The sequence below is a fragment of the Archocentrus centrarchus genome, chromosome 24, assembly GCF_007364275.1.
Source record: "Archocentrus centrarchus isolate MPI-CPG fArcCen1 chromosome 24, fArcCen1, whole genome shotgun sequence".
Lineage (NCBI taxonomy): Eukaryota > Metazoa > Chordata > Actinopteri > Cichliformes > Cichlidae > Archocentrus > Archocentrus centrarchus.
The window spans coordinates 24,225,575-24,239,151 of NC_044369.1; the positions used below are offsets into that span (position 1 = coordinate 24,225,575).

Genomic DNA, 13,577 nt, shown 5'->3' on the forward strand with positions numbered 1-13,577 from the left:
GGTAAGAAAAAAAAAAAGGTAAAGAACTTTATATTGTAAGGTATAGACCCTACAATGTTGGTGAAGCTCAATAATCCACCAGTCCTCCATGATCAAGCACAACAGTGGGAATGAAGACTTTTCTTTTAACAGGAAGAGACATCCAGCAGAAGCAGGCTCAGGGAGGGACAGCTGTCTGCTGGAACCAGGTGTAAAGGGAAAGCTTAGAGACAAAAGGTTAGCAACTGTGACAACAAACAACTCACAAGAGAGACCCTCGGCAGGTTGGTGGGGCCAAATAATATTCAGTTTAATTTATACGGCACCAGTTCACAATAGCAGTCAGCACAAGGTGCTTTATTTATATATTATAAACGCCTTTGTAGTAAAACAAGCGAATTTAATAATTGTTGCATACTCGTCTACTCATAGAATTTGCTTATATGCGTCGGTTTTCGTTCTTTGTGTAACCGTTATCTGTCTTGTGTATTAACTTTCTTTACCAGCACACAGGAATTTGATCCTGAAGGTGTGAAACAGAAAATCTTTGTATGAGCTTTCAGGGAGAGGGAGTAGGTTCTGATTTCTGTGACAAAAGTTCTGGGTCATACCTCTTAACCTTTGAATACAGGTGTTTGCCGTCCTGTTGCCACAGGTATAACTGGTATTATTGCAAAGTGGAAGCATTTAGGAAGCACAGCAGCTCAGCCATGAGTTTCAAACCTCCTCTGGTATGAACATCAGCACAAAAACTGTACGCCGGGAGCTTCATGGCATGGGTTTCCATGGCTGAGCAGCTCCTCTGGATGTAATGTGTTGTAGTAGCCCAATACTTTTTTCCATATAGTGGATGTTGGAGTGAACCTCGTTTTGTTCTTGCTGGACTGCAAATGTTCTGTGTACATTATATCCATGGTTTAAATGTTGAGAGCTTTGTTTTCTTTGTTGTCAGATACTCGGAGACCTTATACCATCTGTTTCTCGCTCCTTGGCGAAGGTCAATTAAATCAGATTAAAGCCACACAGTCTTTGATTTGTTTCAGAGCTCCACAACACCATACAATAGAGCGAGAACCCCAACCATCAGATGATACCTTATGATGAAGCAACTGGCAACAGTGGGGAGGTAGAACTGCTTTTTAACAGGAAGAGACCTCCAGGAGAAACCAGGGAGGGGCAGCTGCCACGATCGGGTGTGAGAGAAGGTTTGCTTGGAGATATAAAAAAAAAAAAATAAAAAAAAACAACTCCCAGAAGAGACACTTGGCAGTCATCAGTGAACCACTGGTGAATAGTTTTAGACACTAGAAAGTGTTTTGACTCTCATTCACGCATTTTATCTTTACATTTCTTCTGTTAAAAGATTTTTATTTGCCAAATAGGTCTAGATGTGAAATAGCTGCAACCTAAACAGGTCACCTTCAACATAGGGGATAAGAGTTTAAGATAAGCACAGTTTTTATTAATATTGATTTATTTATTTCTTACTCCTGTTGGTATCCTACCCTGACCATTTTGCTTTTATATAACCAACTCTGAGATATTCATCATGCAGAATTTTCTGCATGATGCAATTTTTTTATTTTTTTTTAGCAGATGGAAATGCTTAATTGTCATGGGTTTGACTCACCCTTTCACTCAACTATATAATATTAGCGTTTATGTGTATAAGCATACCGTCCTACAGCATGTGTAGGAACAGATTGGAGGGTCAGAGCTGATGCCAACACATGAGGGGGGGATGTCTGCCTTCTAATTAGCCACAGACCTGAGGGACCACAGGGGGGCAAAGGTGAAGAGTTGAGCTGCGGGACACTGAGACCACAACAAAGAGGAAGATTAGCAGTCTCCTGCAGCTGCATCACATTAGTTTGGTCACAATATGTGAGCAGGCATGTCTTGTGTGTGTGTGTGTGTGTTTTTGCCCGTGTTTGTGTGTGATTGTCAGCTCTGAACATGCATCATGTATGTATGAGAATCAAAGAGCGAGTCCTTGTGACCTGATCTGAATACTGCTGGCAGATGTTAAATAACTCTCACTGTCATGCTGCAATTTATTTTGACAAGTGCAGACAGATGTGCGTTCAGTTTCTCATACATGTGCAAATGCAGATTACAGACTTTTTTTTTTTTTTAATATAGAGGCTGTACTTGCTGGAAAACACAAATCAGAGGAGAGCTCTGAATTTATTCATTACCACCCCAACCTGACAAACTGGAGCAAAGCTGGACTAATGATGGGACAGAATGTAAATGGGGGGGGGCTTAGTCTGCTGGGAGCAGCAGGACTGATCTATATGTTTGCATGTGTTTTGCAACCTAATATAGCTCAGATAAGTACACAGTTTCCTTGGGACGTAGCTGAGGCAAAGAAGCACATTAGGGAGCCAGGTTGTCTGCGAGTTTGTGCATGTACACGAAAGTGAGCGAGCCAAATGCGATTTATTTAGACAAATGTGAAAAATATCAATTCAATGATGAACGAGCGGTTGGATAAGCAAAACTCTCGAGATTGCTCATCATCTTCAAATTTAAGGCCGAGCACAGGTTCCAGCCCTCACGGAGAACAAATAATGCAGCTGATACTCATTGTGCTCTCATCTTACAGCTCAAATTGGAGTTACAAAACTGTTCTGAGTTTTCGGGTTTGACGGTCTCCGGGTATTTGTAAGACTTTCTGGACTGCTTGGGAGATCAGTGCGCGTGTGGGCGCGTGTGTTTAGCGCTAAACCCCATAATTGAAGCAGCTACTGCATATCAATACAGAGCAGTAAAAAAAAAAAAAAGAAAGAAATGTTTGAGGCTCATCACACATGCATTCAATCTGCGGCGCAGTACGTGCTCACAGAATCAGTCAATAGTTTCTCTGGACCTTGACTTTTCAAATGTACTCAGAACTTAAGAGGGGAAGCAGGGATTGAGCGGAGGCTTAGTAAAGCTCCGCAGCCTGTTTTTGCTACAGGCTTGGCCGAGCCCTGCTTTCCTCTAGATGCCACTTCATAAAACATTTTGGCAGACTAGACACATAATTGCCCGCACTATTTGAAACACTTTGTTTCCTCCACTTCCGTGTGATTGAGTCTAACAAAAACTTCTCCCCCTCTGAGCACAGTGTTTGGGTACGGTTGCATTTGTACTGGAATATGTACAAAAAGGCAAAAACACACAGAAGCTCTGATGTTTATATATTTTTTAAAAAAGGAGCAGTTAGCTGTCAATTATTTTTATTCTCTTAAATACTACAGGCTGCTGCACAAAAGACACCTGCAGAAGCTTTTAAAAGAGGGGTTGCATTAGACAGCTGGCGAACACAAAGCTGCCCCACGGGCTCCGATTTAGTAAAAGGTGCACGATCGTGTTTCTTTTGAGAAGTTTATCTTGACAAGTGCATATGTCTGTTTTCACATTTTAAAAGTAGCACGAGAAATTCTGAATTCTGGCAGTCAAAGACCCAAAACTGAACGTGGAAAGACAGCAATAAGACACCAGGTAACAGAAATGTGAAACCTTCCTAATATCCCTTTAACCTCATTTAAACTTAGCTGGTTAAAATAGTTCTAGTCATCTTCCACACCCTTTAATCTTCACCTCATCTTCATCTGTCTATTATTTGGTGTTGGCGCACACATTTGATCATTTGTCCAATCCTCATTTCTCCCATGCAACATTTCCAATTTTGCTAATGATCAAATGATAATGAGATGGGCGTATCCATGCATATAGAGAGCAGTGGTGCAGTCGTCAGCTGCTGCTAACTAACATTAATTCCCCGACTTACACAGCTTGACAGGCCAAAATGAAACACTGAAATCTGTGCAAGCTGGTGGAGAAGCAGGCTTCAAAACAACACCTGCTGTCTGCACTTCATTAGGAGGTGAAAGAAGCATCGCCCCGTGACACTGCTGTACAGTCAGAGTGGGCTGAGGGTTTCACCAATCAGTCAAGCTTTTTTTTTTTTTTGTATAGCACCTGTCATTAAACTTAATGCAGCACAAAGTGTTTGATAAAAAGATCAAACAGCCTGAAAAAATACCATAAATAAGTGAATAAAGTCATATGACTGTAAACCAAAATGCAATCAAAAGTTGAGTTAAAGAGGATTCAGCCACATTCACCATTGTCATTCATCTTCCAGGTAAAATTTGGGGGCATGTAGGGTTACCCAGCCCCACACAGAAAGGTCGATTCAAACCCAGGGCCTTCTTGCTCTGAGGCGACAGCACTGACCACCACATTTGGAAAGGGACATGCATCAATAGACTACAATGCTTTCTTTCTCAAGTTTCCAAGTAAATATTTTAAGTCAGTTTTACCCGTCTTATTCACATTACACTGTAAGTTTAGTGTTTACTTTGATAATCTCCAGCTTTCTCTGTACACACACCACACCACACACACTCCCTCTCTCTCTCTCACACACACACACAGGTTATTAGCCAGTGTTTTATAAGTACTGGAGCAGTGTAGTCTGCTGATGTCACAATGACATAATACATGCATTAAGAGAACTGACAATGAGGCCAGTGTGACAGGCCAATGAAAAGTGTTTTGTTATATTTGCAATATTTCATCAAAACAATGGTGAGGATAGCCAGTCTCAATAGGCGGGGATCGGTCCGCCAAGGTATCCACCTGACACACACTGCACCCGACCCCTACGACGCCTCCTGCGGGTGGTGGGCCTACAGGAGGGCAGGCCCATGTCGTCTCTTCAGGCTGTGCTGAGCCAGGTACCATGAGCTAATGACCGGCCACCAGACACTCTCCCTCGAGCTCCCTCCCCAGGCCTGGGTCTTGGGTGGGGCCTTGTAACCCTATCCCAGGCTGGGTAAACAGTTTCCTTGTGGTCATTTCCAATGGTGTCTTCTGAATCGCTCTTTGTCTGGTTCCTACCCTCACCTATGATCACGAGCTATGGGTAGTGACCGAAAGAATAAGAACGTGAATACAAGTGGCAGAGATGAGTTTCCTCCGAAGGTTGGCTGGCCTCTCCCTTAGAGATAGGGTGAGGAGTGGGCTCAGAGTAGAGCCGCTGCTCCTCCACGTCGAGAGGGGCCAGTTGAGGTGGCTCGAGGATCTGACTAGGATGCCTCCTGGGCACCTCTTGGGTGAGGTGTTCCAGGCATGTCCCACCGGGAGGAGGCCCCGGGGTAGACCCAGGACACGCTGGAGAGATTGTATCTCTCAGCTGGCCTGGGAACACCTTGGGGTCCTTCTGGATGAGCTGGTGGAGGTGGCTGGGGAGAGGGAAGCCTGGGCTTCTCTGCTTGGGCTGCTGCCCCCGCGACCCAGCCCCGGATAAGCGGAAGAAGATGGATGGATGGATGGATGGATAGTAGTGAGGAAGATAAAATAGACCCTGAAAAATATTTAACAGTATTTGATTTCTTCACATATACTGAGCAGTCTTTGAACTTGGTATTTGTCAGTTTGGGGTTTCCTGATCCGCCAGCATGTTGGGTGACATTTGGGGTATTTGGGGTTTACACTGTACACAAACTAACCTGCGCAAAGCACAGCACAGGATGTCCAAGCATGCAGGGCGGAACAAGATTATGTAAATTCTTTTTTTAAAATAATTACACACCAGAGACTGTATTTCTGCCTTAACGGTCGAGCAGTAAATTAAAAGGACGTTCCTCCCTCGTGCGGCTTTAGGTTGTCTCTCTGAAGGATTTTAGCTGAAAGCAAAAGATACCACTGGGAGTAGCTGGAGTCTCTCAGCTGCTGCAAAGCAAACACTTCACTCTGAAATGAAGGGGACATCAAGTGTGCATATAAAAGCAGACTTTTAGCTGCATGCAGATTTATTCACAGTGCATATACTTCTGTCACATTTCATAAAAAAATAACATCTATCTGTGCTTATTTCTTTCTTTTACAAATATAAATATTGCAGTAAACAAAACAGAGAAAGAGCAGCTAATACATTAGCAGATAGATAGAAGTGCGCACACCAAAAAAAAAAGATTTGCCACATAGTGCTAGTTAAAAACTGTTCAAAAGGCACTGCAGGTTTGTTTGTGGAGAATGACTGAGCACGTTATACTTTTAGCACAAGCACATTGGCGTGATAATAAGAGAAGAATTTAGAAAGTAAACAATATTTAGAACAAGACCAGAACATGTAACAGTGAAACCATTTTGATTTGAAGCTTTCAAAATATGATAAATACATTCAGTTCAGCTGCTTATAAATACATTTAAGATGCTTCACAGCGTGCAGATATGTAGCTCCTCTTCTAAAGTATTTCTTAAAGTTTGCTATAAAATCTCACAGTCTCGCTCCCGAGCACCTTCAGTGACTGCCTGGCTGAGGTAGTTGAGGAGGATTAGTGTTGAGTGCAAGGCCTCTTACTACATTTTGTTCTGGATGAGCACCAGGCAGGTAGAGTCAGAGCGTGTGTGTGTGTGTGTGTGCGCTTGTGTTTGTAGACATAGATAAAGGTTTGCTAAAGGTTGAACTAATCTGCAAGAGGTTTGGCCCCGTCGCCTCTGAAGTCGTCCAGGTCTGAACTGGTCAGGCGTTTGAGAGGAGCTGTGGCAGAGGGAAGAAGAAAGGATACACAGTTACAGTCCCGGTTCATTTATTAACCAATCACAGTGCAGCATTTGAGAACAAGAGATTTTTTTTATGCTATCATCATTCCTACTAATAAGCCGTATAAAGGATGATCTGCACTACCTGCTACAGCCAAAGAAGTCATGACTGTGTGGTAATTGCACTGTATATTAACACTAGTGTTAAACAGCCATGGACATGTTTTGGCCTCTGTAAATCTCTGAGGCAAAACGGACATAAAGCCACAGAAAGTATGCTCCTCTCACACTGAGCCAAATATTTGTAAGCGGCTTAGGAAAGCGCTACAAGTGATTTTGGCTGTGAGCCACTGGCAGTGATACACACAGACTCATTTCCAGGGCACTGATGGAAAGTTTCAGCGCTGGGTGCCATGTTTACATAGTAAATGAAAGAAAGACTTTGCTCTGAATGCAGCGTGGTGAAAGCTGGGTTATTATTATTATCATGCATTATATTGAAATTAATAGAGTTCAGAAACACTGAAACAAACAGCTTGTTTTAAATATCCATTTCAATAACGTTTGACTACAATTAAATCCAGGAAGAAACAGGAGATGGAACATGTGCACTTGAAATGAACTAAAAAAAAAAAGAATTAAATCTAATTATTTCATAAAAACAAATATGCCTGAGTAAAGGAAATAATTAATAAAGTACATTATTTTCTTATAACATTGAAAAGGGTGAGAGGAAAATACTCGCACACCGTACATTTTCAAATTATTCGCAGTACAGAGATGCAGGAAATCCATGCCTAGCATCAACAGAACAGAAAGGCTGTCAGCTTCGTACTCACAGAGTGCGTCAGATCTCTGCGAGCTGCTCAGGAACGTGTCGCAGCCTTTGATAGTGGAAGAGAAAGCAGCCAGTTTGAGGCTCCTGGAAGTAGCATCCAACTTCTCATCCTGGAAGAGGAGGACATCGCAACTATAATGTAGGCTACACACCAGACTGGCACAAAACAAAACAAACAAACAAAAACAGCTGAATGGGCCCAAAGAAAGAGATTTATAGTAGCAGTGAGCCACAACCAGTGTGTGCACTATCAGTTTATGATGCACCTAGCTAAAAATAATGCAGTCATCCTGCTGTAAATCCAACCGTTGTGAAGGTGATAAAGTCTTGTTTTTATGGAAACTGTTTAAGAAAGATGTCGAATCAGCTGTATGGTTGTTTTGGAGGCTACAGCCTGTGGTGCTGATGCATTTCAACTCACCCCTTTACATCACTGAGCCTAAGAAGGCACTTTGCTGACTTGACTGAGCTGACAGTGTTCAGCTCATGATGAGAAGATGCAAAGATTCAATGAACAGACGGAACAACGCATCCAGAAATTGCTGAGATATTTACTGATACAGAGCAACATTTCTTAATCTAACAATGTAAAATTTCCATATTGCAGTGCATTCACCAGCATGGACAGTGAAGCCTGGTATGCAGGGCTCTTTGATTATGGCAAAAATAAAGATGATCGTTTGGGCTGTAAATGTAATCTCAACTTCTAGATTATAGACCTTGTTGTTTAAACGTTCTCCTTTCATCGTCTTGGATTGAGCTGAATTAAGCAGCAAATGAGTTTGGGCTCTTAGGGAAGGGAAATGTAATCCACTTTAAACAAGGAAGGGGGGGGGGGGGGGGGGGGGGTGCACCACTCTAAAGGAAAGGGGTTGCTTTGGGGGCCAAATTTGGCTGTAGCCAAAATACCTGTATGTACATCAAAAACACTCCATGAAATGATTTACATAAGGGATCTGAGTCCCTCTGGTAAATATACACCAATAAGCCATAACATTAAAACCCTGCCACCTATTTAAACACTGTTGCAAACAATAGATGCCCCTCCCCACCTGCATCACCTCAAGGCAATGACACACAGAGTGGTTCCAAAGCAGGTGAGTACGCACCATCATATTACAAAAAGAAAAAGTGCTCAGAAACAGCTTGAGTAATAGAAGTCAGAGCCTGAGGCATACCAGTATCTACTGGAGCAAACCTAATCCACAAAGGCCCCAGCCTGAAGGATCTGCTGCCAACGTCCCAGTGCCAGACACCACAACATGTCAGAAGCTGTTTTGGAGGTGGGGGGGGGGGACTCCCACGGTATAAAGAAGGTGTTTTTAATGTTGTGGCTCAATGCTGTGTGCCTGTGTTAGCACACTTTGGCCTGCATGTTTACGGGTCTCTAAAAACACCGGCCAAAGTGTGCCAGTTTGAACAAATCTCTAAATATTCAGTGGTTATTTCACAAGATCCACAAAGGTGCTGCTGCGGCTTAAAGCATGACACAGACCCCATGTTTTCTTTTACCCTGAGGATATGGATCATTAACTTTCCAGATGTCCCATAAGAGCAGGGCAGAGGCTGACCAAAGAGATAATCTGAACAGAACGCGCAGAGAGCCTCTGCTAAATGTGGATGTAGAAGCTGTTTGTTAGCAGTGCTCACTCTGTTTAAGATGGAAGTCTTATAAAGACATTTCATCCATCCTTTTTCCTTAAACAAACCCCGAGTGGGCAGCAGCTATTAAGCTAATGCAATCGCCACTTATCACTCAACGCGGGAGTCATTTGGCAAACCAATGGGGTAATCTGGCAGATTAAAACCATTTAAAAAGTGACTGTATAGCTGTTTAGGGGAAGCTGTAAACTGCTGATGGCAATCAGCTGTCAACAATGATGTCTTGATGACTCCCTCAACTGCTTTATAGCACAGAGGATGACAGTAGCAATTAGCAGTGAGTGGTGAAACCAAGTTTGTTTTTTAGGAGCGTACATCGGTGGCATTACTTGAGCTTGTCGCGCGTTGTCCATCCACGATACGTTACCACTGTGTGAAATTATTCATTTATTCACACAAGCTGCAAATGAGGTGCAGAGCACACACTGGCATCTGTGTGGGTGAGCTAGACTCATAACTGACTCTCAAAGTCAGGCTATCCTTATCCAAACAGCTGCTGTTTGAGCAAAGCGCTGCAATTAGTGACTGAAATAGAAAAAGTGTGGGTTGTTGTTTTAAAGTACCGTCTCTCGCCAGGCATTAAGGCAATGCATTGTGTGTGTGTGTGTGTGTGTGTGTATCATACTCTATACTCCTGGATCCTGCGTTTGGACTCATCCAGCTGGTGCTGCAGGTCCCAGACAATTTCTTTGTATTTGGTATAGCGCTCCTCTACCATCTCCCTCTGCTGCTGTGAATCCTGAACACACAAGATGGAGGCTGTGCCGTCAAACTGTATGACCATAAACGGGCAGGCAGGATAAGCATCGAAGCATTCTTTAACATTTGTTTGATCGCTCTCTCTCTTTTTTTTTTTTAATTAGTCAGGCACCATACACAAAAATAATGATCTCTTAAATAAGCAGAATAACTATGTACACTTTGATAGTAGAATACTTTGAGTGTAGTGGTATCAAAGTGTACACGCTTGCATTTTTCTTGCATGTAATTTAAATTGAACTGGGGCTCTGCAAACAACACAGGAGAAATATACACTGCTCAAAAAAAATTAAAGGAACATTTTTTAAATCAGAGTCAAAGAAACTTCTTGGATACTGATCTGGTCAGTTAAATAGCAGAAGGGGTTCCTAATCAGTTTCACCTGCGTTGGTGTTAATGAAGTTAACAACAGGTGCTCTTGAGGGGCAACAATGAGAAAACCCCCAAACAGGAATGGTTTTACAGGTGGAACTAGTGTTGCATCTGGCTAGGGTCAGTGTCAGTACTGGTAGCGTGAGATGATACCTGGACCCTACAGAAGTTGCAGGGGTAGTCCAGCTCCTCCAGGATGGCACATCAATATGTGTCATTGCCAGAAGGTTTGCTGTGTCACCCAGCACAGTCTCAATAGCATGGAAGAAATTCCAGGAGAACAGGCAGTTACTCTAGGAGAGCTGGACAGGGCTGTAGAAGGTTCTTAACCCATCAACAGGACTGGTATCTGCTCTTTTGTGCAAGAACTAACAGGATAAGCACAAAATGACCTCCAGCAGGCCCTTAGTGTCAAGGTCACTGGCCAAACAATCAGAAACAGACTTCATGAGGGTGGCCTGAGGGCCCGACGTCCTCTTCTGGGCCCTGTGCTCACTGCCTGGCACCGTGGAGCCCAACTGGCATTTGCCATACAACACCAGAATTGGCAGGACCATCACTGGCGAGCTGTGCTTTGCACAGATGAAAGAAGGTTCACCATGAGCACATGTGTCAGATGTGAAAGGGTCTGGAGAAGCTGTGAAGAACGTTATGCTGCCTGTAACATCGTTCATCATGACTGGTTTGGTGGTGGGTCAGTGATGGTCTGGGGAGGCATATCCATGAAGGGACACAAAGACCAGCTAGGCAACAACGCCCTCACTGTTATTAGGCTTCAGGATGAAATCCTTGGACCCACCGTCAGACCCTACACTGGTGCAGTGGGTTCTGGGTTCCTCCTGGTGCACGACAATGCCCGGGCCTCATGTGGCAAGAGTATGCAGGTACTTCCTGGAGGTGAAGACTTGATACCATTGACTGGCTCAAATCCAATAGAACACCTCTGGGACATTATGTTTCGGTTCATCAAACGCCAACAAGTTGCACCTCAGTCTGTCCAGGAGCTCAGTGATGCCCAGGTCCAGATCTTATCGGAGATCCCCCAGGACACCATCCATTGCTCATTAGGAGCATGCCCGGCATGCATACAAGCATGTGGGTGCCATACAAACTACTGAGCACCATTTTGAGATGCTGCAATGAAATTTCGGCAAACTGAACTAGCCTGCTGCATCATTTTGTCACTTTGAGTCTTTGAAATCCGCCATCTGTAGGTTGATAATTTTCATTTCCATCAAATGATCCTTTCATTCCTAACACATTACCCAGTCCATATCAGTATAGATATCCAGCATGATTTTTTCCCCCTATTGAGATCTGATGTGTTTTTTGAGCACTGTATTTTTATATGATGTGACAGTGGATCTCATAGGTGGATGTGATTTTAACACAAGATAAATATCTAGTCCCTTAGTCAAGGTTTAGTTATAACTACACTGACTGCTGATCAGTAGTAAGAATTAAAAAAATAATAAAAAGAATTTAAAATGTTGATTACCTTCTGGGCAATATGCCTCCCAATAAATAATAAAAGCCCAACTATGCATGGGCACTGTAAACTAGCTTAGGCTATAAATGCTGTGATGTGAGTCATGGTTCATGTCCCTATTAAAAAAAAAAAAAAAAAGCCATTAAATATTAAGATAAAATCTAGTACCTGTCCCTGCTAAGTTAGACTGAGTCACTCACACAAGTGCAATTAAGCTGTTGTTACATTGTTGAGTGAAGCACTGGGGAAAAGCAACCTGCTGAGGACTCAATTCTTAATTTACTTACTGAAGTGTTTTTCTGCTCTTACTGCTCCTCCAGTCCTCTCTGCTTTCAGCACCGTTCGACCCAACACTAACTAAGTTACTTACTGAGCCCTGCGCCTTGACTGGGTGTGTCTACAGCTTGTGCTTGGCTTGGCTGAGTCACAGTTTGGCACTCCTTTTTAGCTTCATATTTTCTGTGTGCAAACTGAGTAGGCCTACTGCATTTATCAGCAATATTTGTGTATTTGGTTTGGCAAAGTGGGGGTGGGGGCTGGAGCCGGAGTCTATCCCAGCTGCCACTCACACCTACATGTAATTTAGAATCACATAACCCCACTAACCGCATGTCTTTGGACTGTGGGAGGAAGCCGAAGTACCCAGAGGGAACCCACGCAGACACGGGGAGAACATGCAAACTCCACACAGATTCAAACAGCAGTGCTAACCACTGTGCCACTGCGCTGCCCTAAAATAATAAATAAAATCGAAGATGCTTTTGACATGTTTTTGGTCAAATTTTGATATCTATTGTTACAATATTTTTATTGAGAATTCTTTTAGCCAAATAAATTGTGCAGTGCACTGTGTGGGGTTTTATTTATTTATTTATTTTTACAATCTCATAAAAATCCATCTTTCTGATTCTTTATTAGGTTAAAGTGTTTGAGATGCATTTTTGATGCAATTGCATTTGAAGACTGACAACTGGTTTTAACATTACTGGATGCTTAATAGCTCCTTTGGCAGTGTTGGCTTATTTTGTGTATTAGCAAACAGGTAGCTTAGCAATGAGCAAATGAATAAAACACTTTTTTTTAGGCTTCTAAAAATAAACCAGTGAAATAAGCAGTGAAGATTCTGCTGAGAGTCTGCAATAGTTAGTGCTGCTAGCATTATGACGTGGAGCTTGAACCATGGAGGATGCAATTAGTCACATCGGCCACATGCTGAGCCTCCTTCAGCTGTTTTAATGTTTGAATATATGTCTCAGGAACATGGAGACTGAGGACTGATGAACATCTGTCCTTATACTGGAGCTGACACTCAGGCTGTTAGTACTACAGATGGACAATATGGAGACAAAGAACTTCAAATTAGTAGGAAAACTATTTCTATTTGTTACATGTAGGTGACACGGTCACTGTGAAGGTTTTACAAAGTTGCTGCTGCAAACTGGCTCTTGTGTCTTGTATATTGAGTTTGGCTGCTAGGCTAACCAGTTTTACAATGTTAATGTACTGCTGAAGTTAGTAAAGCATTAATTCCATGGTTTTTGGATTAATTATCCATTGTTATAGGATTCAATCCTAACAAAAAAATAAAGCACTTGCTTGTAACTACTCAGAGCAAATTGTGCAGCTACTTGGTTCCCCTTTTTCAGATCCATTAACAGCCAAATAAGTCCAATAATTCAGGGTCGTAAGACTAACGGGAAGGCTATTACTTTGGTTTTAACAATCTAGATTTTATGTGAACCCACCTCTAAATCTCTGAAGTTCTCCATAAGACACTGTTTCTCTGGAATTGACTCCAAGTGATCCAGGGCTACTCTTGTGTTCTTAACAAACAAACAAACACACAAACAATTACACACAAAAAAAGCACAGAGACACACAAAAACAATGTAATTAATTTAAAGGAAAGATACTGAGTAATATCAGAATTGTTATCCA

At 42.5% G+C, this 13,577-nt stretch overlaps 1 protein-coding gene across 3 annotated transcripts in view; it reads right to left on the minus strand.

Moving 5' to 3' along the window:
* Positions 1 to 5,786: 5,786 nt before the first annotated feature.
* The window catches only part of cep128 (centrosomal protein 128), a 49,769-nt gene continuing 41,978 nt past the window's right edge, over positions 5,787 to 13,577 (minus strand). For 2 of the 3 annotated variants that reach the window (XM_030720804.1, XM_030720803.1), the window contains exons 22-25: positions 13,385 to 13,462; positions 9,645 to 9,758; positions 7,359 to 7,467; positions 5,787 to 6,517 (exon numbers count right to left, since the gene is read on the minus strand). In XM_030720804.1, coding sequence (XP_030576664.1) covers positions 6,444 to 6,517; positions 7,359 to 7,467; positions 9,645 to 9,758; positions 13,385 to 13,462 — 375 coding nt within the window. In that variant the 3' untranslated portion in view covers positions 5,787 to 6,443. Of the gene's footprint in view, positions 6,518 to 7,358; positions 7,468 to 9,644; positions 9,759 to 13,384; positions 13,463 to 13,577 lie in introns of those variants that run through there. The other variant, XR_004019127.1, reaches the window with a different exon arrangement.